The sequence below is a fragment of the Setaria viridis genome, chromosome 8 (genome assembly GCF_005286985.2).
Source record: "Setaria viridis chromosome 8, Setaria_viridis_v4.0, whole genome shotgun sequence".
Taxonomy (NCBI): domain Eukaryota; kingdom Viridiplantae; phylum Streptophyta; class Magnoliopsida; order Poales; family Poaceae; genus Setaria; species Setaria viridis.
In genome coordinates this window covers 23,227,895-23,249,514 of record NC_048270.2, presented here as the reverse complement: position 1 = coordinate 23,249,514, position 21,620 = coordinate 23,227,895, and the positions used below count along the sequence as shown (strand labels likewise).

The window sequence follows — 21,620 nt, the reverse complement described above, 5'->3', positions numbered from 1 at the left end:
TGATATTTTTTTTCCATATGGTACTATGTGATGTTGGAAACTTTGGGGGTGTTTGGATACCCCTATTAAAGTTTAACACCGGTCATATCGGATGTTTGGATGCTAATTAGGAGTATTAAATATAGGCTAATTACAAAACTAATTGCACAGATGGAGTGTAATTCGCGAGACGAATCTATTAAGCCTAATTAGTCCATGATTTGACAATGTGGTGGTACAGTAACCATTTGCTAATGATGGATTAATTAGGCTTAATAGATTTGTCTCACGAATTAGCATAAGGTTCTGTAATTAGTTTTATAATTAGCTCATGTTTAGTTCTCCAAATTAGCATTCGAATATCCGATGAGCCACTGTTAAAGTTTAACACCTTCTATCTAAACACCCCGTTTAAAGCGGGGTTTGGTTCCCTTTGCTTATTTTTAGCACGTGTCCCATCAAATGTTTAAATGAAGTATTAAACGCAGACTATTTACAAAACACATTACATAAGTGGAGGCTAAACGGCGAGACGAATCTATTAAGCCTAATTAATCCATCATTAGCAAATGTTTACTGTAGCAACATATTATCAAATCATGGACTAATTAGGCTTAATAGATTCGTCTCACCATTTAGCCTTCACTTATGTAATGGGTTTTGTAAATAGTCTACGTTTAATACTAATTAGTATCTGAACATTCGATGTGACGGGTGCTTAAAAATCCTATCAATCACTTTGGTACAAATATTCTATCCATGTGTGTCAGGTTTGTCCTGTTTGATGATAGTCCTGTTTGTTTTCAGCTTGGGTCATGTTTAGTTCCCTCCAAACTTCCAACTTTGACATTATGCAAAAAGAAGATTCCCCATCACATCAAATTTGCGGTACATGCATGGAGTACTAAATGTAGACGAAATCAAAAACTAATTGCACAGTTTTATTGTACTTTGCGAGATAAATCTTTTGAGCCTAATTAGTCAATATTTGGACAATAATTCATAAATACAAATGAAACGCTACAGTTGCGTATTTATAGCAAAATGCTAATTTTGCCACTCCCAAATTGGGAACTAAACAAGGCATTGTTTTCAACTCCAACTGACTGGCTGCTTGTGCAAAGGTTTGGTCAGGTTGTGCTCAGGTTGGTTCTACTCAGGTTTGGTCAGGTTTCCGTGATGTGGAGATTTGAGTAACAGGTCTGTATACTACTGTTGTAATCCAGCTGTGAGTTCCGGTGAGTGTAGATGATACAAAACAACTATCTTCTGAAGCTGAAGCAAACCATAAAAATTTAGTTTCCACATCCTGCGTGAAAAGGAGGTGGGCAGCTCAACTAACAGGCCCAGTTATCATAACGTGATCTATTTTGAAATATTAGAAATAGTTATTGGCGTTTTGTTGTAGATGGATATATTTTAGAAAAGAGAATTTTAGAATAACCCAATGCATCAATTTTTTTGGAAGAATTTTTTTGAAAAACTCCATTTGATATAAAAAAAAGGAAAACAGTCCCTAAAAGCACGGCTGAAAAGTAACCCAACCTGGGTTATCCGAAAGCGTAACGTCAGAAACTACGACACCCCACTGCCGTACCCGTGCTCCCGGATCCGGCTGATCCCGTGTTCACCTGTTCCAGCTGTGCTTCGTCACCTCTGACCACATCCCAGCCGTCTACCCGCCATCCGACGCTACACCCCTGCGCCGACCCCACCCACCCTGCCGCAGCGGATCCCGCCGCGCCGCACCTAATCCACTCCGCCACAGCCCCCCTGCCGCCCCTGGCATAAAAAACCCGGTGGGCCCCAAACGAGCGCTTGGGGCAGAGCAGCAGAGGTCGCTTAAAACCCAAGCAAGCCAACCAACCACGGAATTATTCCATTTTCCGAACACCAAAAAAGTAAAAACAAACAAATCAAAAACCGAGGAAGCCTCGCGAAGGAGGAGGAAAGCGATGGGGAAGGGCAAGGTGCATCCGTCGCCGTCGCTGCCGCCGCCGGCGGCGGGAGGAGGAGGGGAGGTGACGGCGGAGGCGGTGCTGATGCGGCTGCTCCCGGCGGCGGTGCTGGCGGCCGCGGCGCCGCTCGGGGCCGAGGGGAAGGAGGTGCTGGCGTACCTGGTGCTGGCCTCGCTGCGGTCCTCAGCGCTGCCCGCGCCGCCCGCGACGCCGGCTCGCGGCGAGGCGGGGCACCGGCCGGAGCTCGGGTGCGGATGCTTCGGGTGCTACACGGCCTACTGGTCCCGCTGGGATGGGTCCCCGGAGGGTGACCGCGAGGCCATCCACCGCGCCATCGAGGCCTTCGAGGAGCACCTGGCGAAAGAGGAGAAAGAGGGCGCCGGCGGCGGCAAGGGGGGAGGCGGGGCTCGCCGCGGCCGTAAGAAGCGCGCCGCCAAGGAGGCCGCCGCTGCCAAGGACGCCGCCAAGGAGAAGGCCAGCAAGGGGAAGGGGAAGGGCAAGAGCAAGGAGGTCGCCGTCGACCCCCTACCCCTCCCGCCGGCGGCGGCTTCCCCTGCTCCGGAGGAGGCCCCGAAGGTGGAGGACGGCGCGGAGTACCTCACCGCGGAGGAGGAGAAGGAGCATGAGCCGGAGGATGCGGCCGCCGGCGAGGAGGAGAAGCGGCGGCGCGGTTGGGGCGGCGTGCTGAACTGGAGGTCCTGGGGCCTGTGGGGGTCCCACTAGTCAGTGAACGGCTTGCTCCCCGGTTGGTGCCCCCTCCTCCTCTCTAGCCTCTGCTGCTCAGTTAGGTTTGTTCGTTGGTGCCTTAGTTGTTGGGGGAGATTTTGATCCCCTTTCTTTTTTTCATCTTCTGGTAAATTGGGGGTTTAGCAAGCAGCTGAAATCAGGTTGGTTAGGAATGTTTAATACTACTACTACACTACTACTACGTGCTTAGCATGTCAGATTAGCATCGACACTCTCATACACCCAGCCAGCAGTACCATGATAATAATGGCAATGTGTTCATCAGTTTGGTGTGGTCGATCATGTTTGTTTCTGTAGGTGGTGGTTGTTGGTGTACATATTTAGTATGCAGGTAACAGGTTTGTGGAATTAGTAGTGTGTGGTTGATGTAATCAATCGCTGTAAATTAATGGTAGCAAATCAGTACTTACTATATATGTGCAGTGCAGATGGTTTGTGAATGCTAGGACTTTTCAGTTGGTGCAAATGATTTGAGTCGCCTAGGGCTTTGACTCTAAAGTCTGAAGGGCGAATTTGCCGCTCTGATTTGACCTAGTGCAAAGCTTGTTGCTTTATAAAACCTGTGAATTCTGGGGAGCCCTGTTTTGTGGGAATTTGTATTAGCGTGGTGGTACGATGCATCTCTGAATTATTTTGCCAGTTCTATAGGGAAAAAATGGTGTAATATAAATGCAAAATGATTTGAATGGCTAGGACTTGCTCAGTTGGTGCAAATGGTTTGAGTCAGCTGGGGCGTTGACTCTGGTGTTTGAATTAGCTAGCCGCCCTGACTTGACCTAGTGCAGAGCTTCTTGCTTAGTGAAACCTGAACTGAAGAGCCCTGTTCCATCTATAACTTGATGCAGTTGGTGGGGATTTGATGTCAATTCTTGGTGGTGGAGTATATGTCGAATCTTGAAGTGTTTTTCTTTCTTTGAGATGGAATCTGGGGACGGGAGGCTTTTGTTAACATGGACAGTGTAACTGCACCCAACCCTTTGAGTTTGATGTGATGGCTATCCGTTTGCTGATCCGAATTGTTGGGTAGTTCGGATTGGGGAGAGAAATGTGGCCATGGAAAATGGCAGAAATGAGCCCGGCCTGCCGGCTATGCGATGTACACGATCGATGATTCTGATGCGTATACGTGATACGTCAGCATCGTAAGGTACAAGAGCGGTCTCGTGGTTCCTGGCCGGTTTGGCTCTGACCGTTCGTGTGCTCCTGGACGGGGAGAATCTGTGCTCTTTTCCGGCCTTCCCTTCTTTTTTTTCTTGACCTGCCGTGGCATCATCTGTGATGTGCCATGCAAGGTTGCATTTGCCACCTCGGCGAGTCCTACCGGCCAGCACAGCCGAACGCGGGTTTCCTTCTCCGTGTGGTCATCGGCGAAGAACAAGAACCCCCTGTCCGTCTACAGCCGTCGCAGCTACAAATTTCGAACGTGTACCGTGTACGTACGGACGACCTAATACCCGTTCGTGATAGCCATGCTCTTTCTGTGTGGAAATTCCACTTGCTGCCAGCTGAGCCGGCGCTCGTCCATTGCGCTTTGGTCAGCGGCGGCCTGCACGCCTTTCCTGTACGATGGAGACGAAACCTCTGCTCCGACCCGTTCCGGAGATAGGGGAAATGAACTGCTAGATCTGAAGAAAAAAAATACTTCCTTGATCAAGTATAGTCTTATAGATGGAATCTTGAGACCGTATTTTTCATTCCCTTTGGAGCTGGAATACCGCCCAATTTGAACTTGAACTCGAATCAAGTGAATTGACGATCATACCAATAGGATGAGAGCTAACACTTACTCGTCTTGCGACGTGCCTAGTGACAACACACACCCAGAGGTACAAGATTCCATGCAATTCAACATAACACGACACAAATCTGGTAGTCCTGGTAGGTGTTTCACAATCATGCCCAAGATCGAGCAACACCAAATGTACAAATCGCACATCACCATATGAACCACAAAGAGCAATTTTGAGCATTACACAAGTTTAACAATTAAGATTACGAGTTCGTGACTTACATAGTTCAAATCTGAAATTTAAATAAATGAGCTCCAAAATACAAGTCTTGGACTCGTAACAACAACAACGTGAGATTAAATATTAAGGTTCAAGTTTACCCAACACCTAACTCATGAAAAGAGCACAACTATGTAGTGAATACGTTAGATAAACGCAAGAGAACGATGGTGTCGTTGCCCCAAGAACACTACCGAAGCAACAAGGACCGCTCTAGTCATTCATCACCCACTCTCGGAACAGTGGGGTAAAAGTGACCAAACACGGCCTCCGATTCACGTGCAACTTTAGTGTTCGATAGTAACATGAGTACAAAAGGTACTCGCAAGTCTTACGCAAAATATAACAAGGAGCATGCAAAGGGATAAACAAGGAGCAAGGCTTCAAGGTTAAGTAAATTTGCGGACCTTACGGCTTGCACACCTGACCAAAGGTGCGCGAGGGAGTACTCATTCCAACCCTTTCCAAACCGCCCCAAACTATGAGTGTAACACACCTAGCTTGTGTGGAGGATGACCTAGGTCCACTGGGGACACCCCTAGGCTCCTCTACATAGTCCGAGGACCACGCATCTAGGGACATGCCTCGTAGAGCGACACAAGTGAGGTATTAGGCTTATTCATCCCATTCTCTGTGGTAGCACAAAAAAGGTGCTCAAACCAACGTCAACAACAGATGGTCCTTAATTGACTCAAGCGGTCTATGTTACCGAGACTCCATTCTCGTGACCCTACACACTACTCAAATCTTGTATCCAATTAACCATCATGTTCATTTATTTAACAACATTAGAGAACCATACTAGAATCGGTGTTGATTAAACTATAACCATCCCCTTACTAAAGTGACCATTCTATGTCTAAGCATGGCTAAGCAATTAACAAGATTAATTTAACTTTACCCATACTACTCGAGCGACAAGGCATATGAAAACAAAGCAAGGGAGGCCATAATAACAAGGACATAAGTTTTAATAATGCAATAAGACAGATAACCCACATGCAACCCATAGCGATACATAGTAACAATTTAACTTTGAAAAGTAGGATAAGTATACATAGATGCTTGCCTTGGGTTTCCTCGGGCTCAACAACCACTTCTACGTGGGCCTCAGCTTCGGGCTCAACCGACTCGTTCTCCGGCAACTCACTCTCTAAAATGAATAAAATGCGTGCATGCATTAGACATGATGCTAATGAGTGCAAATTCTCATGAAATGTATGGAAAATGACAGACACATACAATAATTAATCATTAACAGAACAATCTATCTAAAAATGGTATACAAACATACAAGATCATTAAGAGAGATTATACTAATTGATAAGCCACAAGCAAGAAGGAAATTGCAAGATTAAAATCATTGATTGAGCAACAATTATGAAATAAATTGCAATGATAGACAGCAGCAAGATAAAACCAAGAGAGTTGGATTCATGTAAAAAAATCAATTTTTCAATATTGAGATATAAAATACACAAGATAAACTACCATTAAACACATTAAATCATAAAAGGCACGTAAATCCTACAGACAAACATGACCACCATCTTTCATAGATTATATGTAGAAAACAAGACTAAAAGAAGTGGTTTCAACATTTTATCATTTTCAGTATAATTATCATGCAAATAACAAAATTAAGACAGTAAACAAGCATTAGATTTAAAACAGCATGAAAGCCATAGCTTCCACTAATAAAAGTTGCAGATCTGGAGCACACATGATAAATGGAAGCTAACAAAATTGATTTCACAATTTTGGAGCATCACATGATTTATAAGGCATTTAACATTACTAGAACATAATAAATTATAGAACAAAATATACAATAGTAGCATGCACATACTCAATTTTGAAATAAACCAGATATCAACAGGAACCTAAAAAATAAGTTTGGCATTTTTATCATTTTTCTACACATTTCTATGCATTTCCAAAGTTTCATCTATTTAAATCTAGGAAACAAAAGAAAACCAAAGTCATTTCACATCTAGACCCTTAGATCATTTTTTCCTCTTGCACTTGGGTCCTTGAATCTTCCCCATAGCCCCCCTCTCCTTCTCTCTCTTCTCTCTCCCACGAAACACACCCACGCACGCACACAGGCATGGGCCGGTGGTGCATAACCGACCGTGGCCTTGGCTTGGCCGGCATAGGGAACAACAAGGTGCGGCTGGGGGAGCAACGTGGCCGCGCCCTGGGGCCACGGGGCTCACCAGCAGGAGCTCCACGACAAGGAGAAAGCGACACAGTAGGGAGCTCCACGGACAGCGGACGGAGGTGGAGGGGCTCTTGCGGCGGGGGTGCCTACACAAGGGACGACGATGGCGGGTGAATAGCGGAATAGGTTCGCAACGTCATGGGGAAGCCGCAGCTGCAAGGAATTGAGCAGCATCTTACCATCGATGACAAATTTCGATGGCAACGGCATCTGCGTGGGAGAAGGTGGCGGCAGCAATGGTGGAGGAAGGGATTAGGGTTCGGGGGAGGCCAGCTGGGTGCTTAAAAAGGTGAGGAATGACGAGGGCAGGGAGGCATTTCGTGTGAGCGAAACCACGGTGGCCGATCCGACCATGGCAGCGAGGCAGGCGCCGCCGGCGCTGCCCAACTGGCGAGCAGAGAGGCACAGGAGAGGAGGAAGGGGAGGCTGACACGTGGGCCCGATGCATTTCAAACTGTTCAAATTCTCCACTTCAAACGACCTAGCTATAGGCGCCCAAAAATTCCCCAAAAATACTCATTTGAAAGATAAAATTACAAAGAAGACAATGCCACAAGAATCACCTCCAGAGCTACTTAGGTTTTCATGCAATTGATAAAGGAAAACAGCTAAAACTGAAACTTAAGTAAATTTTAACACTAGCAAACATCATTGAAAAATTCAATACAAATAATGTAAATTCACAACATTGCACCTAATATTTATATAAAATAACAGGGAGCACAGTTGCATAGCAGATATTTGAGTTGCTTCAAAAAGTTGAGTTCCAACAATAAACAATAATTCATGAACTCAATGGAATACTTATGCATTGATGCTCAATTATGCACAAATGATGCTCATGATGCTCATGTTAACATGTTAATCTTGTTTTTAACATTTGGGTCGTGATGGTCTATTTGGTAGAACTCCATCTGATTTTGATTATCTATGGGAGCTAAATCCGTGAGAGAAGTGATTTTGTGGCTGAAAGTGATTCTCTAGCATAAACTCTTAAAATCAGGATGTAGAATCACTTCATAGAATCAGGAGAAGCTACTTTTTTTCAGCTCCCAACCACTTAGTTCATTTCATAGAATCACTTATGAAAAACTGTTTGGTAGAGCTCTTGCTGGATTCAGCAGAGAATCAGCTCTAGGAGCTCTGCTAAACGCACCGTGACGATAGGCCTTTGCTACTGCCTAATGTGGACAGTGTAACTGCACCAAGATATATCAGGGAACCCCAACCCATTTGATGTGATGGCTATCCTTTTGTTGATCCAGACATCCGGTTAGTTTGGGTTGGGCAGTTTGGTTCAAGGCTACTTGCGGCAACTGGCCGTGTTCCTTCTTTCCGTGGAGGCTTTGTGCGCGAGCGGCTTGGCTGATTCGCCGCCGTCAACTTTTGGCCGTGTTTGTTTGGTTTGCAGCCACCACCACAGGGGCAAGAAATGTGGCCATGGAGAAGACAGAAACGAGCCCGGCCTGCCCACGGCCATGACGCGATGTGTGAGCGGTCCTCGATCGATGCTTTTGCGTGCTTTACGTCATCAGCATCGTAAGAAACGAGACTGCTGGTCTGTAGATTGTGGCTCCTGGTTCCTGGCCGGTTTGGTTCCGCCCGTGCTTCGACTACGTGCTCTCTTCTTTTTGTGGTTTGGACGGAAGAAGGAATCTGTGCCTTTTCACTTTTCAGCCCTTTTTTTTTCTCTCTGACCCTATTCGACCATGGCATCTTCTGTGTTTGAATAAATCCATTTTTCTCTCTTCAAGGACAAGGAAGTAAGTAGAGCCAGGCACGGGTTTTCTTTCTCTCATTCTCTGAATCTCTTCGACTGGCCATCGGCCTCGTACGCGCGAAAACGCGAGTTCCCGTCGGTGTCGCGGCGAGGAATCCGACCCTAGAGCGTGCATGGACGGAGGGATCTGGGACACCCAGTTGGGCGTGGTCATGGGATGCCAAGGTCCCACCTGTCAGGCGGGGAAGAAAACGTTGCCGAGGTGAGGCGGCCAGCACGCGCGTTCGTGTACGATGAAGACGAAGCCTCTGCTCCGATCGCTGGCTTTGACCGGCGATTTCGTGGTGGCCTCGCTCCTACTCGACCGTGACCACTTGTGAGCATCGTCAACGTCCAGGACTCATTGGACCATACGTTACCAACGCTGGTGATCGCCGGAAGTCAGTTTACTGTACGTGTTCCCGAATTGATAGGACCGAGGAACGTGATAATGGTATTACATGCTAGCCACGTGGCATGTCATGTCATGTCACGTGCATGCGCGCGTACCCTATTTTTTTTTTAATTCTGTGTACGCTTGCGAATGCACAAGTTATTAGTTACACATAAAACGCAATTGGGCTTTGACTCTCAAGTTTGAATTAGCCGCCCTGTCTCAACTTAGTGCAAAGCTTCTTGGTTAGTAAAACCGCAACTGAAGAGCCCTATTTTGATTGGGGATTTGTGTGCTTCAAGCGTGGTTGTACGATGAATATAGTCTCTGAAAGATTTTGCCGGTTCTTACTGCTGGGTGTGATGAATCCTTGATCCGGTTATAGGTCGTCGAATCTGGAGTTCCTTTTTTTTTAATCTGGAATCTGGAGACTGGACACCGGATGCTAATGGTAATGTGGATTAGCTTGGCCGTTTGGTTCAAGGCTACTAAGGCGTGTTTGGATACGAGGTGCTAAACTTTAACAATATCACATCAGATGTTCGGATGCTAATTAGAAGAACTAAACATGAGCTAATTATAAAACTAATTGTAGAACCCTTGCTAATTCGCAAGACGGATCTATTAAGCCTAATTAATCCATCATTAGCAAATGGTTACTGTAGCACCACATTATCAAATCATGGACTAATTAGGCTTAATAGATTCGTCTCGCGAATTACACTCCATCTATGCAATTAGTTTTGTAATTAGCCTATATTTAATACTCCTAATTAGCATCCAAACATCCGATGTGACGGGTGTTAAATTTTAACATCAACTGCCAAACAATTTCTCCTGGCTGTTTAATATAGATAAATTATCCTTTTTATTTTTCTTTTTCATTTTTCCGATACTCGTATTTTTTTCCCACGTCTATATTTTCCCTTCTCTCTTTTTTTTTCTTTTTATATTTCTCCTCTTCTCTTATCCCCCTATTCTTTTCCCCCTATCCTCCCTCTTTCTTATCCATTCACCCATCACCTTCCTCCTAGCGCCACCGCAGTCCTCTGCCCCCTGCCGGTGCCGCCACCGCCCTCCGCACCCGCCCCGCCACTGTCCTCCGACCCCAGCGCCTACACTGTCCCCGCCTCCAACCCCCAGCGTCCGCGCTGCCGCTGCCATCCGACCACATGCGGCCGCGTCGTCACTGCCTTCTAGCCCACCACACCCGCGCCGCTCCAGCCCTCGCGTCCGCACCGCCGCCGCTGTCCGGCCTCCCTGTGCCCGCGTCGACGATGTCCTCCGGCCTCACGCAAGCTGGGGATTTTGGCGATGGCACCCAGGGGCAAGCTAGGACTTTGGCCCTCAAAGAGAAGATGAAGTCGCAGGAAGCTAGTATTTTGAGCTTCTCCTCCCTCTCCTAACTTTTCTTAGCGGGAATCGCGAGGCTCCTCCCGCGAAGCCATTTGATGAACGTCCATTTGGCAGGAGCTTCATGAGAAGCTGATGGAGTGATGGAGGAGCTGCTCAAGAAGCCAAGGGGCCTAATTCTGAGCTAAGGATCGGTGGCTGGAGTACGGTGACACCGGGGGCTTTTGTGCGGGTGGCTGGGCTGCTGTGGTTCGCCGTCAACTTTTGGTCGCGTCTCCTTTTACGCCGCTCGTGTGCCAGTAACGGAAGGTGCTTTGTTTGGCCCGTGGGTGGCAGCTACGGGGAAAATGTGGCCAGCGAAAAGACAGAGATTTTTCTTGTGTAACAAAGAAGAAAAAAGAAACAAAAAAAGCAGAGAAATGAGCCCGCCTGACGTGTGGTCAGCGACCTGCCGAGAATTGGCGTCGCTTGCCTGCCGGTGCCGCTCTCGGGTGACGCCAAATGCTACGCAAACTAATTGATTGGGCTGCAGGAAGAACGTAAGGCGCATACACAAATTCGAATTTCCCAGCGCAATAATACATGGTGACTCGGCACATTATTATCTTGTATTTTTTTTATTTTCGTAGTCGCCGTCCAAATTACACCGACAACTAGCCAGTGCATGCAGAATAGTATTTTTCTGTGCAATGCTGGCTCCCGTTTAGACCTGGTCGGTGTCGGTCATCCCTTTTGTGTTCTCGAGCTCGCTATTTCTCTCTCCCTGTGATCCAGTGCCTGGTTCGTGGTTAGCAAGCCACCATCTGTGATCTGTATCCTTCTTCTCTCTGCGTACGTGGAAAATGCGTGGCCGTCGAAAGGCTGAATCTGACTGACGTCGAAAGGTGATAGCCAAGTGCTTTCTTTGTTCTTGTGTACAAAAACTGAAGGAGAAGGACCCGTGCTCCGCGATTGTGTTCTCGTCACGTGGACGTAAAAGCACATTGACCCCTCTTATTTCGTGGGGGAACTTCACCCCCTAATAATAAAATATGAAAAATTCAGTTTGTTTATGCCCACTTTTAGACATCTTTTTTACGCAACTCGTGGTAGATGGCCGGGTCAAGAAGTCCATAGTATAGAGAATAAAGCAAGATTCTATTTTATATACAAGAGAAAAAAATAGGTGAGACCCTATTTTACATACAAGAAACTAAATCAAATACAAATTCAATTAATTTGGTCGTACGGATAAAAAGTTGATAAATTTTATCTCTCTCACAAATCAAATTTTAACTTGAAATCTTTTGTGCACCTAACGATCATAAGCTCACCTGTATCAACAGTGGAAATTTTCTACAATTTCAAGGACTTCTAGATAGGATTACCAATGAATTTGCACTGTTTTTGAACTTTTGAGGAAAAAGCGTATTTTTAATCGCTCAAGTATTGCAAAAGTGTAACGTTCATCCCTCATATTTTATTTGGTGCAAATCAATCCCTTAACTAACTGAATCAGTGCATTTTTTATCCTGACCTTAGTTTAACAATAGTTTCGTAGCATCTAACAGTAGTTTATGCCATATAATTATCTTTTTTTAAGCAAACCGGTAGGGGAGGCCTCTACCTTTTTTATATATAAAAGAGAAGGATATATACATTTTACAAGACATTAAGCGCAAGAAAAAAGAGGGAATTTATATAAGACTACTCAGCCAAAGATTTAGACTACTACTTACAACAGGTTTTGCTCTAAGCGAAACTAGACTTAAGTCCTCTACAAAACTCCTCCATTGAGCATCCATATAATTATCTGAGTAGTCACTACTAGAAGAGGTAATATGATGAGTCGAAGATATAAATAAAACTCATAAAAAATTTAACAAATCCTCACATAAAAATTTTGAAAAAATAACGGAACCGAAGCACGGTGAACTATTATAGCGATTGACTCAATATTAGACGTGGCTAAGTAGTGATTAGTATAAAAGATTACATAGCCTAAATCGATGTTATGTGACACTAAACCATCGTTAAATTAAGGTGAGGATGATAATGCACTAGTTCATGGGGGTGTTTGGTTCCACGGACTAAAGTTTAGTCTCTGTCACATCGAATGTTTAGATACTAATTAAGAGGACTAAACATGAGCTAATTACAACATCAATTGCACAGATGGAGGCGAATTCGTGAGATGAATCTATTAGACCTAATTAATTCATGATTAGCACATATTTATTATAGCATCACATTATCGAATCATGGACTAATTAGGCTTAATAGATTCTTCTCGCGAATTAGCCTCCATATGTGCAATCGGTTTTATAATTAGCTCATGTTTTAGTTCTCCTAATTAGTATCTAAACATTCGATGTGCCAGGGACTAAACTTTAGTTCGTGGAACTAAACACCCACTTAGTTAGTTAAGAGGTTGATTTGTACCAAATAAAATATGAAGGAGGAATGTTATACTCTTTCGATACTTGAGTGACGAGAAGTACACTTTTTCAGAGGTTCTTTAGCAGAAGATGCACGACGGAACTGCAAGTGTGTTTCTATATAAGAATAAGAAAAGAAGAAATTTTGAAAAGGCAGAAAATGCAACTGTGCGTATTGTCTCCGATGTGCTCGATCGCCATGGTTAATTCCTCATCCGACGGCGCCGCCCACAGCCCCAAATCCTGGGCCGGAAGAGTTCGCCGTCAGCCGCCGGCCGCTTGGAGTGCCACCGCCATCCCGCGGCTGAGCTCCTCGCATCCTGCCTCCTGCGCCGACTCGTGCCGGCCACCCCCACCCACTCGCTCCCGCGGCCTCTCTCCAAAGAAGCAGGCGCCGGGCCGGCGCCACCCCAGATCCGTGGCTGCCGCCGCGCCAGCGGGAGCGCTGGGCATCTGATCCGCAGGTACGCGCGCCAAATCTGTCCCGGTAAATCTCTACGCTACTCACCTCAAGGTTTTGATAGGACTACTCCCCGTGCTACGATTTGTTTGCAAGATTGAACGGCGGTAGCAGAAGCCGTATGGTTTTAGGGGATCTAGAGGAATGGTAGGGCTCCAGCTCCGGCTTATGTTGCGGCTTCAGCTGAAACCGTTCCAAACAGTCAGTCAAAAACGGCTTCACCACTGAAGCACTTGAGAAGCTGAAGCTGTTTTACATGGAGAAGTCGGAGAAAAAAAAAAGCAGCTCCTCCGACTCCTCATTTTAGAAATGAGCCGGAGCTCTAGGAGGTCCAGTAGGTGCGAAAATTCGGCAGTTCGCCCGGGTGCTTCAGTTTTCGCAAATTTCAAGTGCGATAGCATGTGAAGCTAGCAAATTGGCTGCTAGCTGTCTGGTTTGTCATTTGCGCCACCTCCCGTTTCTCATTTTTGGTCTCTCCCCTCCTCTGCCTGTTTACACAGTCCCTTTCTTCAGAAACAGATGAAAACAGAGTAGGGGTAAAGAGGGGAGCCAGAGACAAGACTCAAAGTGAGATGGTGGCATCATAACCTTCTCCTGGAGGGCACAGCAGTATAGTGAGTAAGTACCACTGATTAATGTGCAAGCATCTGTCCACAATATCATATGTGATTACTTCGCATACCCAACAAAGATAAAATTTCATATGTTGCAATGCGCACACATTATAGAGAAAGATCACTACTGGTAACCATCAGCTAGCGTAACACGTATCACTTCATGATAACTTCTCCTTCCTTTTGCCCTCTTCTAACATGGAGATCCCGTATCTATGCTATGCATCTCAACTGCTGCATCCCTGACGCATATCCGCTCTGCTAGTGCCAGCTCAAGTATCATGATCGACAACATGACCTTGCTGGTGTCTTCCATTCCATTTCCTTGACCCTGCATATTGGTTGCATAAGCTTGTTTGGGTAGTAGGACTGGGTCAACAATGTTCAGTAGACAGTAGCATCCCTGGAATTGCATTCTCGGCATACCTCTGCAAGGTCAACCCATCTGAAACAGCTCAAGGACGACGATTCCGAAGCTGTATACATCCCCACATGGAGAAACTGGACCACCTTCCCCATATTCTGCATTTCGTGGATAAACATGAGTGATCTAACACACATATTTGAGTTACCTGGAGCATTTATAAAAAATCTGTAGGCTGTTAAACCCTATTTCTCTCACTTCATGCAGATCCCGCCTCTCGGCACCTTCTTCAATCCCCAGGCACCCTAATCTCTCTTATCGTACAAGCTCGGGCTCACGCCTCACGCTCAAGCTCGGCCAAGCCTCCCCCACCTCCCTGCCGGTTTGCCACTAGCATGAGACGCCCGCTCCCCTCCACTCCCCACCCAAAAACGCCTCCAAGACCATGCCGCCCCACCCATATCAGCCATTAAAACCCACCACGGAGCACTGAGCTTCACGATGTCGACCTCTCCGGCTCCCTCTCTTGGCCTATAAAAGGGTGCCCGAGTCCCTTATTCATCTGCACCACCCCTCTCCTCCCAGCTCTTACCACTGGTTCATTTCATTTCTTTCTTCCATGTCAAGCCAATTGACTGTGAGGTCATTCTCAGTGCAAGGTTTCGTTACGTGATTTCCAAAAGTGTCACGTCATCTAACAATCAGTGACTTGATAAATGAAACTAAGTCTCTCAATGCAAAGTTTCATTTCACAATTTCATATGTTAGTGTATCATTTAAATCTTTCATCCAAGTGACCAATGGGAGTTGATGCATGTGTGGAGATGAAACTCAAATCCTCTCCATGGAGTTTCATTCCAGTTTCATGGCTCTAGGTAATCGTGTACACCTAGTTTCATTCCCATGAAACTCAATTCTTCTCTTTCTTCTTAAATTCCATGCCATGTCATCACTTTTACCTACGTGGCATGCCATTTAATGAGAACGAAACTCATGTGATATTTGCATTGAGAATGGCCTCGGAGTACATGCTGGGCCGACTTGACCTGTTGAACGCTCATAGGCTCACGGCCCAAGGCCCAAACTAAACACCTTAATAAATTACAAGGCAAACTCAATTACATCGACGCGGAATCACACTGTCACCACTCTTGTGACAGAAGCCATGAGGCGCTTAATTTGAGAAAAAAAGTTCCAGCCGAGCCACGTTTAGGGGTTCGACCAGGACCACGGTGGCACGATTGCACCACACATGTTTTTTTTCGCTTCGGTTTGCGAAACAACATTTATATTACATTACAGTGCTTTGTTTAGCACAAAACAGGTGGTAAAGCTGAAGACGGTATAAGCTTCTGAACGGCCTCTACTTATTCCAATGGTCTGATCTTGGCATCACACTGCACAAAACAAACTTTGAGCCAAGCTGATAGGATGGCGACGTAGCATTTGCATTGGAGACTGCATGGCACCTGCGGAGGATTTGGGATGCTTACATATCTATGATCCCTTCGTGTATTTCACTTGATTTTATTTCAGATGCAGTGAAATGTACTTTTTTTTACTGTAATAAGAAAAAGAATTTTAAAAAATAGAACCTCCGATGTCCGTCCCAAGTCCCAGCCCGTGAGGGCCCCACGTCAGGCGGTTTCAGCGAGCGCCCAACAACTTCACAGCCGTGCTACTCGCCGGTCGTGTCCTGCCCTCTGGGTAAACCGCCTCCTGCCCTCTGGGTAAACCGCCTGTGCCCTTAGGTACCAACCACCCCACCCACTCGCTCTCCCAGCCGCCGGGCCACCACAACCCCAGCTCAAAGCATCTAATCCGTTGCTATTCGCACGGAACGGTAAAATTTCTTCGCTTCTTTCCTCAAGGTTTCCAACTGATTACTCCGCGTGGCATTTGGGTCTATGCGAGACTAAAGTGTGGTAGAAATTGACATGTGGTTTCAGGGGATTTAGATGCCATGATTTGGTTGCCTGTAACTTTGTAAGGCTGTGACGACCAATCTGATTGAATACGAGCCGTGATTTTCCACACCTTCTCATCTAAGTGTGCTTCCATCTAAATATCTAAATATTATGTGCGTACCTGAAATAAAATGGGTTTCTAGTCGCGGGATCATGTGCGCCACCTTCCATTTCATGTTTATGCTATTCTCTGCTTATTAACTGTATGTCCCATTCTCCAGAAACAGGCGGAAAACGTAGCTGTAATGTATTGAGAAGAGAATGTTGAATAAGCCTTGTGCATGTTAGCTGTTTTTCAGCTCAGTTTGTTAGAGCGCATGGCTGAGGTAGTTAGCTGTGCGCATGCAGAGTTCTGGCGTGTGCACGTTCACACGAGAGCACGTCTTAGGCAGGCCATGATCCTGGTGCTTGGGATGATAGGCATCGTGAAGGGGTGGTGGCGCGTATCTCTCGGCTTGAGGATCGAGTTTTTAGTTTGTAACTCTGTGTTGCTTTATAAGAGAATAGAGTCCAAAAAACGCTGCTAGTTCATGCAGTATCGAAACTGAATCCTTTTTTCTGGGCGTTCAGTTACATCGCGTGAGTTGGTGTGTGTGTGCTACAGGAGCTCACTGGCGATGTACGGACGTTGCTATTCCGGAGATTTCTGACAAGTGGCATCAGAGCCGGTTGCGAGCCAGGAATCGATCGCGGCGAGGTACGCGCTGATGATGGGGCCTACACCACCGCCGTCGACAAACAAGGGCGACGGGTCGAGCGGCACCAAGGACGGCGTCATCGTCCAGCGGGTGGTCCGTGAGTTGGGCGGCAGGACTAGCTACTCCGCCCTCACCAAGAACAACTACTCCGGCTGGGCGTTGCTCATAAAGGTCAAACTGAAGGCGTGAGGGCTCTGGATGGCGGTCGACGTTGGCGGCGTCGACCTAATGGAGGACATGACGGCGCTGGACGCCATTTGCAGTGCCATTCCTACGGAGATGGTGGCCACGATTGCCAAGAAGGACACAGTGAAGCAGGCGTGGGATGCCATCACCACCATGTGCATTGGCGATGATCGGGTAAAGAAATCCACGGCGCAGCAGCTGCGTCACCAATTTTATTTGGTGACGTGCAAGGAGACCGAGTCGGTGGAAGATTACGCGCTTCATCTAAATGGCATGACGGCCAATCTCTCGACACTCGGTGAACCCGTGGAGCAGGTGAAGATCGTTGAGAAGATGCTCCGCAGCATGCCGGCGTGTTTCAAGCAGATTATTCTAGCAATCCAGACCCTGCTCGACCCGACAACCCTCACCGTCGATGAGTTGACATGGCACCTGAAGGCTGCGGAGGAGGCGTTCGAACCACCACCGCCGCAGATGCAGCTCGATGGGAAGCTGTACCTGATGAAGGAGGAGTAGGACGCGAGGTAGAAGCGGCGGGAGGCAAAGAAACAGGGGCGCGGCTGCGCAAGCGGAAGTAGCGCGGGCACGGGCGTGGACGCAACAACGACGGGGGATCATCGTCATCCTCTGGGTCGGCCAACCTCGGTAAGGACCAGTGCCGCGGTGTGGAAAGAATGGGCACTGGGCTCGGGAATGTCCCTCCAGGCCAAGGAATAGGAGGCCCATGTCGTTCAAGAGGAGGAGGCTTCCTTGCTATTGTTGTGGGCGTGCGTGAGGGAGCAGAAAAATTCCCCGTCGTCTTTGTCTTCACGTCGCGAGTCAACGCCGCCACCACCAGCGTCCCGGACTGGATCTCGTGCAACTACTCCGACAGCGGTGTGGCTTCCACCACCAGTGAGGGCAGCACAAGCGGGGGCCTCCAGCGGCCAGGCCCCCCCCCCCCCCCCCCCGCGACCGGGCTATCTCGCGGCCAGGCACCCCCCCACGACTGGGCTCTCCTGCAGCCAGGCTCCTACAGCAGCCAGGCTCCATCTTGCCCAGGAGCCTGCGGCTGCCGGAGCCTACCACGGCCAGGTGCCCTCAAGGCTCCCTGATGGCTCAGTGAAACTATGGGAGCAGAAGGTCTTCATGCAGCTCGGAGCGGAGGAGGAGAACCACGATGCCAAGTCGTGGGTGCTTGACACCGGGGCCACGAATCACATGTTGGGGTCCCGGGCAGCGTTCGCGAAGCTGGACACGACAGATTGAGGGCTGCGGCACCATCCTGTTCGCGTGCAAGAATGGCGAGCACAGATCCTTCATCAACGTCTACTACATCCCCAAGCTCACAACGAACATCGTCAGTATTGGCCAGCTCGACGAGGTGGGCTACAAGATCAACATCGACGATGGCGTGATGAAGATCCGGGAGCGCAGCGGGCGGCTCCTGGCGAAGGTTGCGCGCGGGGCAAACCGGCTGTGTGTGCTTGACATCAACATTGCATAGCCGGTCTGCCTGGCGGCGCGCGGCAAGGAGGACGCTTGGCGCTGGCACGCGCAGCTGGGCCACATCAACATGGCCGCGCTGCGCAAGATGGCTCGGGAGGAGCTGGTGCGTGGGCTGCCGGCAGTGGAGCAGGTGGACCAGCTGTGCGAGGCGTGCCTGGTTGGGAAGCAGAAGCGCAGTTCATTCCCGAAGCAAGCAGAGTACCGTGCACAGCACGTTCTGGAGCTGGTGCACGGCGATCTGTGCGGCCCCATCACACCTGCAACTCCGAGCGGCAACCGGTACTTCTTGCTGCTCATGGATGATCGCAGCCGGTACATGTGGGTGGCGGCGCTGCCATTGAAAGATTGAGCTGCAGAGGCAATCAAGGACATCAAGGTGAGGGTGGAAGGCGAGTCCAGGCTAAAATTGGGGTCGCTCCGGACTGATCGAGGAGGTGAATTCACCTCAATCAAGTTCGGGGAGTATTGTGCAACAGAATGAGTTCGCCGTCAACTCACCGCCCCGTACAGCCCGCAGCAAAATGGTGTCGTCGAGCGCTGAAATGGGACGGTGGTGGCCACAACCCGCAGCGAAGGGACTACCGGGCTGGTTTTGGGGAGAGGCGGTGAACACTACCGTGTACATTTTGAACCGGTGCCCGACGAAGAGTGTCAAGGGGATGACTCCGTTCGAGGCATGGCACGGGAATAAGCCGGCGGTCCACCACCTGAAGATCTTTGGCTACATCGTCTATGTGTGGAACACGAAGCCACATCTCCAGAAGCTTGAAGAACATAGGCGCAAGATGATCTTTGTCAGCTACGAGCGTGGCACCAAGGCGTTCCGAGCCTATGACCCCGTGACACGCCATGTGCACGTGACAAGGGATGTGGTGTTCGACGAGGAGGTCCAGTGGAACTAGTCTGATGGCGTGGAGGAAGATGCTGCGGTGGCACATGGTGATGACATCTTCACCGTGGAGTACACAAGCCTCATCCACGGTTGTCAGGAGGACGCGCTAGAGCTAGGAACGCCGTCAACACCCCCTGCCTCTACATCAGCTTGGCAGGGCAACTCCAGTGGTATGCCAGTAACAACTCCAGTTGGTGTTCAGTTCGTCTCCCCTCCACAAGACTTCGACGAGGAGCTGGATGCTGACCACAACGAGGATGCACCGCTGCGTTTTTGGACAGTAGATGATGTCGTGGGGCTCGGATCGCAGCCAGGTTATGTTGTGCACGATCTGGGCAATGGCGAGCTACTGGCTGTGAGCGCGGAGGAGCCCGCATCCCTGGTTCAGGTGAAGAAGGAGGCATGCTGGCGTCGGGCGATGGAGGAGGAGTTGCAGTCAATTGAAGAGAATGGCACCTAGACCCTCACTGAGCTGCCTGAAGGCCAGTGTGCCATAGGCCTCAAGTGGGTGTTTAAGGTGAAGAGGGATGAGCATGGCGCGGTGATCAAGCACAAGGCGTGGCTCATCGTCAAGGGGTACACGCAGCGCCAAGGTATTGACTATGATGAAGTATTTGCTCCAGTGGCAAGAATGGAAGCTGTGAGGTTGCTGCTGGCTTTGGCGGCACATGAAGGGTGGGAAGTCCACCACATGGATGTCAAGATCGCATTCTTGAACAACGACCTTCAGGAGGAAGCGTTTGTGGAGTAGGCACCGGGTTTTGCTCAGTCCGGCCAAGAACACAAGGTATTCAAACTACATAAAGGTCCGTATGGTTTACATCAAGCTCCTCGTGCCTGGAATCAAAAGTTAGATGAGAAACTGGGTGTTCTGGGATTTAAAAAATGTCCATCAGACCATGCTATTTACTGCCGTAGTGTGGGGATTGAGAGGCTGGTGGTAGGAGTCTATGTGGATGATCTGATAATTACAAGGACTAGCTGTAGCAGCATCAAGAAGTTCAAGGCACATATGGCAAAAATCTTTAAGATGAGTGATCTAGGATTACTCAATTATTACTTGGGTATTGAGGTGAAGCAAAGTGTAGAGGGAATCACTCTGTGTCAAAGAAGTTATGCTAGAAAGATTCTTGAGAAGGCGGGCATGGAGGAGTGCGATCCATGTGAAGTGCCTATGCAGGCAAAGCTGAAGCTGAGTCAGAAGAGTGAAAGCCCTCGAGTTGATGCTACTGAATACAGGAGCCTGGTTAGAAGTTTGAGATATGTGGTAAATACTCGACCTGATTTGGCTTTCTCAGTTGGGTATGTGAGCAGATTCATGGAGGAGCCTCATGAGGAGCATCTAGCAGTAGTGAAACACATTCTGAGATACATTGCTTGGACTAGTGATTTGGGGCTCAAGTATGCAAGGAAGAAGGGAGATGAGACTTTACTTCTAGGCTTCAGTGATAGTGATCCGGCTGGGGATGTTGATAGCAGGAAAAGCACTTCTAAAGTCATTTTCTTCCTTGGAGACAGTCCAATTAGTTGGCAGTCAGCAAAGCAAAAGGTTGTGGCACTGTCAAGTTGTGAAGCTGAATACATTGCTGCTGCAACAGCTGCCTGTCAAGCTGTTTGGATGGCAAGGCTGCTAGCTGAAATTCTGAATACAGTTGTGAGCAGGCCTGTGCTTAGGGTGGACAACAAGTCCACAATCTCTCTAGTCAAAAATCCTGTGCATCATGATCGGAGCAAGCATATTGATACAAGGTTTCATTTAATCCGAGATTATGCACAAAATGGGCACATCGAGGTGAAGTTCATTAGGACTGATGAGCAGCTTGGAGATGTACTCACAAAACCACTCTGCAAGACAAAGTTCTAGGAGCTCTGCGCCAAGATTGGCCTCTGTATTTGTAAGTAGTTCAGTGCACAAGTCTTAGGAGGAGATTTGTTGAATAAGCCTTGTGCACGTTAGCTGTTTTTCAGCTCAGTTTGTTAGAGCGCATGGCTGAGGTAGTTAGCTGTGCGCATGCAGAGCTCTGACGTGTGCACGTTCACACGAGAGCACGTCTTAGGTGGGCCATGATCCTGGTGCTTGGGATGGCAGGCATCGTGAAGGGGTGGTGGCA

General features: G+C 48.1%; 3 protein-coding genes across 5 annotated transcripts; all 3 read left to right on the top strand.

Moving 5' to 3' along the window:
• The first annotated feature begins 1,811 nt into the window (after positions 1 to 1,811).
• On the top strand, positions 1,812 to 3,124 carry LOC117866310 (uncharacterized). Its single transcript, XM_034750496.2, has one exon. It carries the CDS (start codon positions 1,935 to 1,937, stop codon positions 2,658 to 2,660), a length of 726 nt encoding a protein of 241 aa, XP_034606387.1. The 5' UTR covers positions 1,812 to 1,934; the 3' UTR covers positions 2,661 to 3,124.
• Positions 3,125 to 12,977: 9,853 nt separating this feature from the next.
• LOC117833939 (uncharacterized) lies at positions 12,978 to 18,059 on the top strand. 3 transcript variants are annotated; one of them, XM_072295621.1, is made up of 3 exons: positions 12,978 to 13,304; positions 13,814 to 13,918; positions 15,593 to 18,059. In XM_072295621.1, the coding sequence occupies exon 3, from the start codon at positions 17,142 to 17,144 to the stop codon at positions 17,643 to 17,645; it is 504 nt and encodes a 167-aa protein (XP_072151722.1). In that variant the 5' UTR covers positions 12,978 to 13,304; positions 13,814 to 13,918; positions 15,593 to 17,141; the 3' UTR covers positions 17,646 to 18,059. The 3 variants fall into 3 exon arrangements, with proteins under 3 accessions (XP_072151722.1, XP_072151721.1, XP_072151720.1); XM_072295620.1 differs by having other exon boundaries at positions 12,978 to 13,733; XM_072295619.1 differs by having other exon boundaries at positions 12,980 to 13,304; positions 13,397 to 18,059.
• Positions 18,060 to 20,653: 2,594 nt separating this feature from the next.
• On the top strand, positions 20,654 to 21,373 carry LOC117834390 (secreted RxLR effector protein 161-like). The gene has a single exon (XM_034713983.1). It carries the CDS (start codon positions 20,654 to 20,656, stop codon positions 21,371 to 21,373), a length of 720 nt encoding a protein of 239 aa, XP_034569874.1.
• Positions 21,374 to 21,620: the final 247 nt, after the last annotated feature.

What these genes read in the sequence shown, in the direction of transcription:
- LOC117834390 (XM_034713983.1), top strand. Translation starts at nt 20,654, where the DNA reads ATGGAGGAGTGCGATCCATGTGAAGTGCCTATGCAGGCAAAGCTGAAG.
- LOC117866310 (XM_034750496.2), top strand. Translation starts at nt 1,935, where the DNA reads ATGGGGAAGGGCAAGGTGCATCCGTCGCCGTCGCTGCCGCCGCCGGCG.
- LOC117833939 (XM_072295621.1), top strand. Translation starts at nt 17,142, where the DNA reads ATGGCGGTCGACGTTGGCGGCGTCGACCTAATGGAGGACATGACGGCG.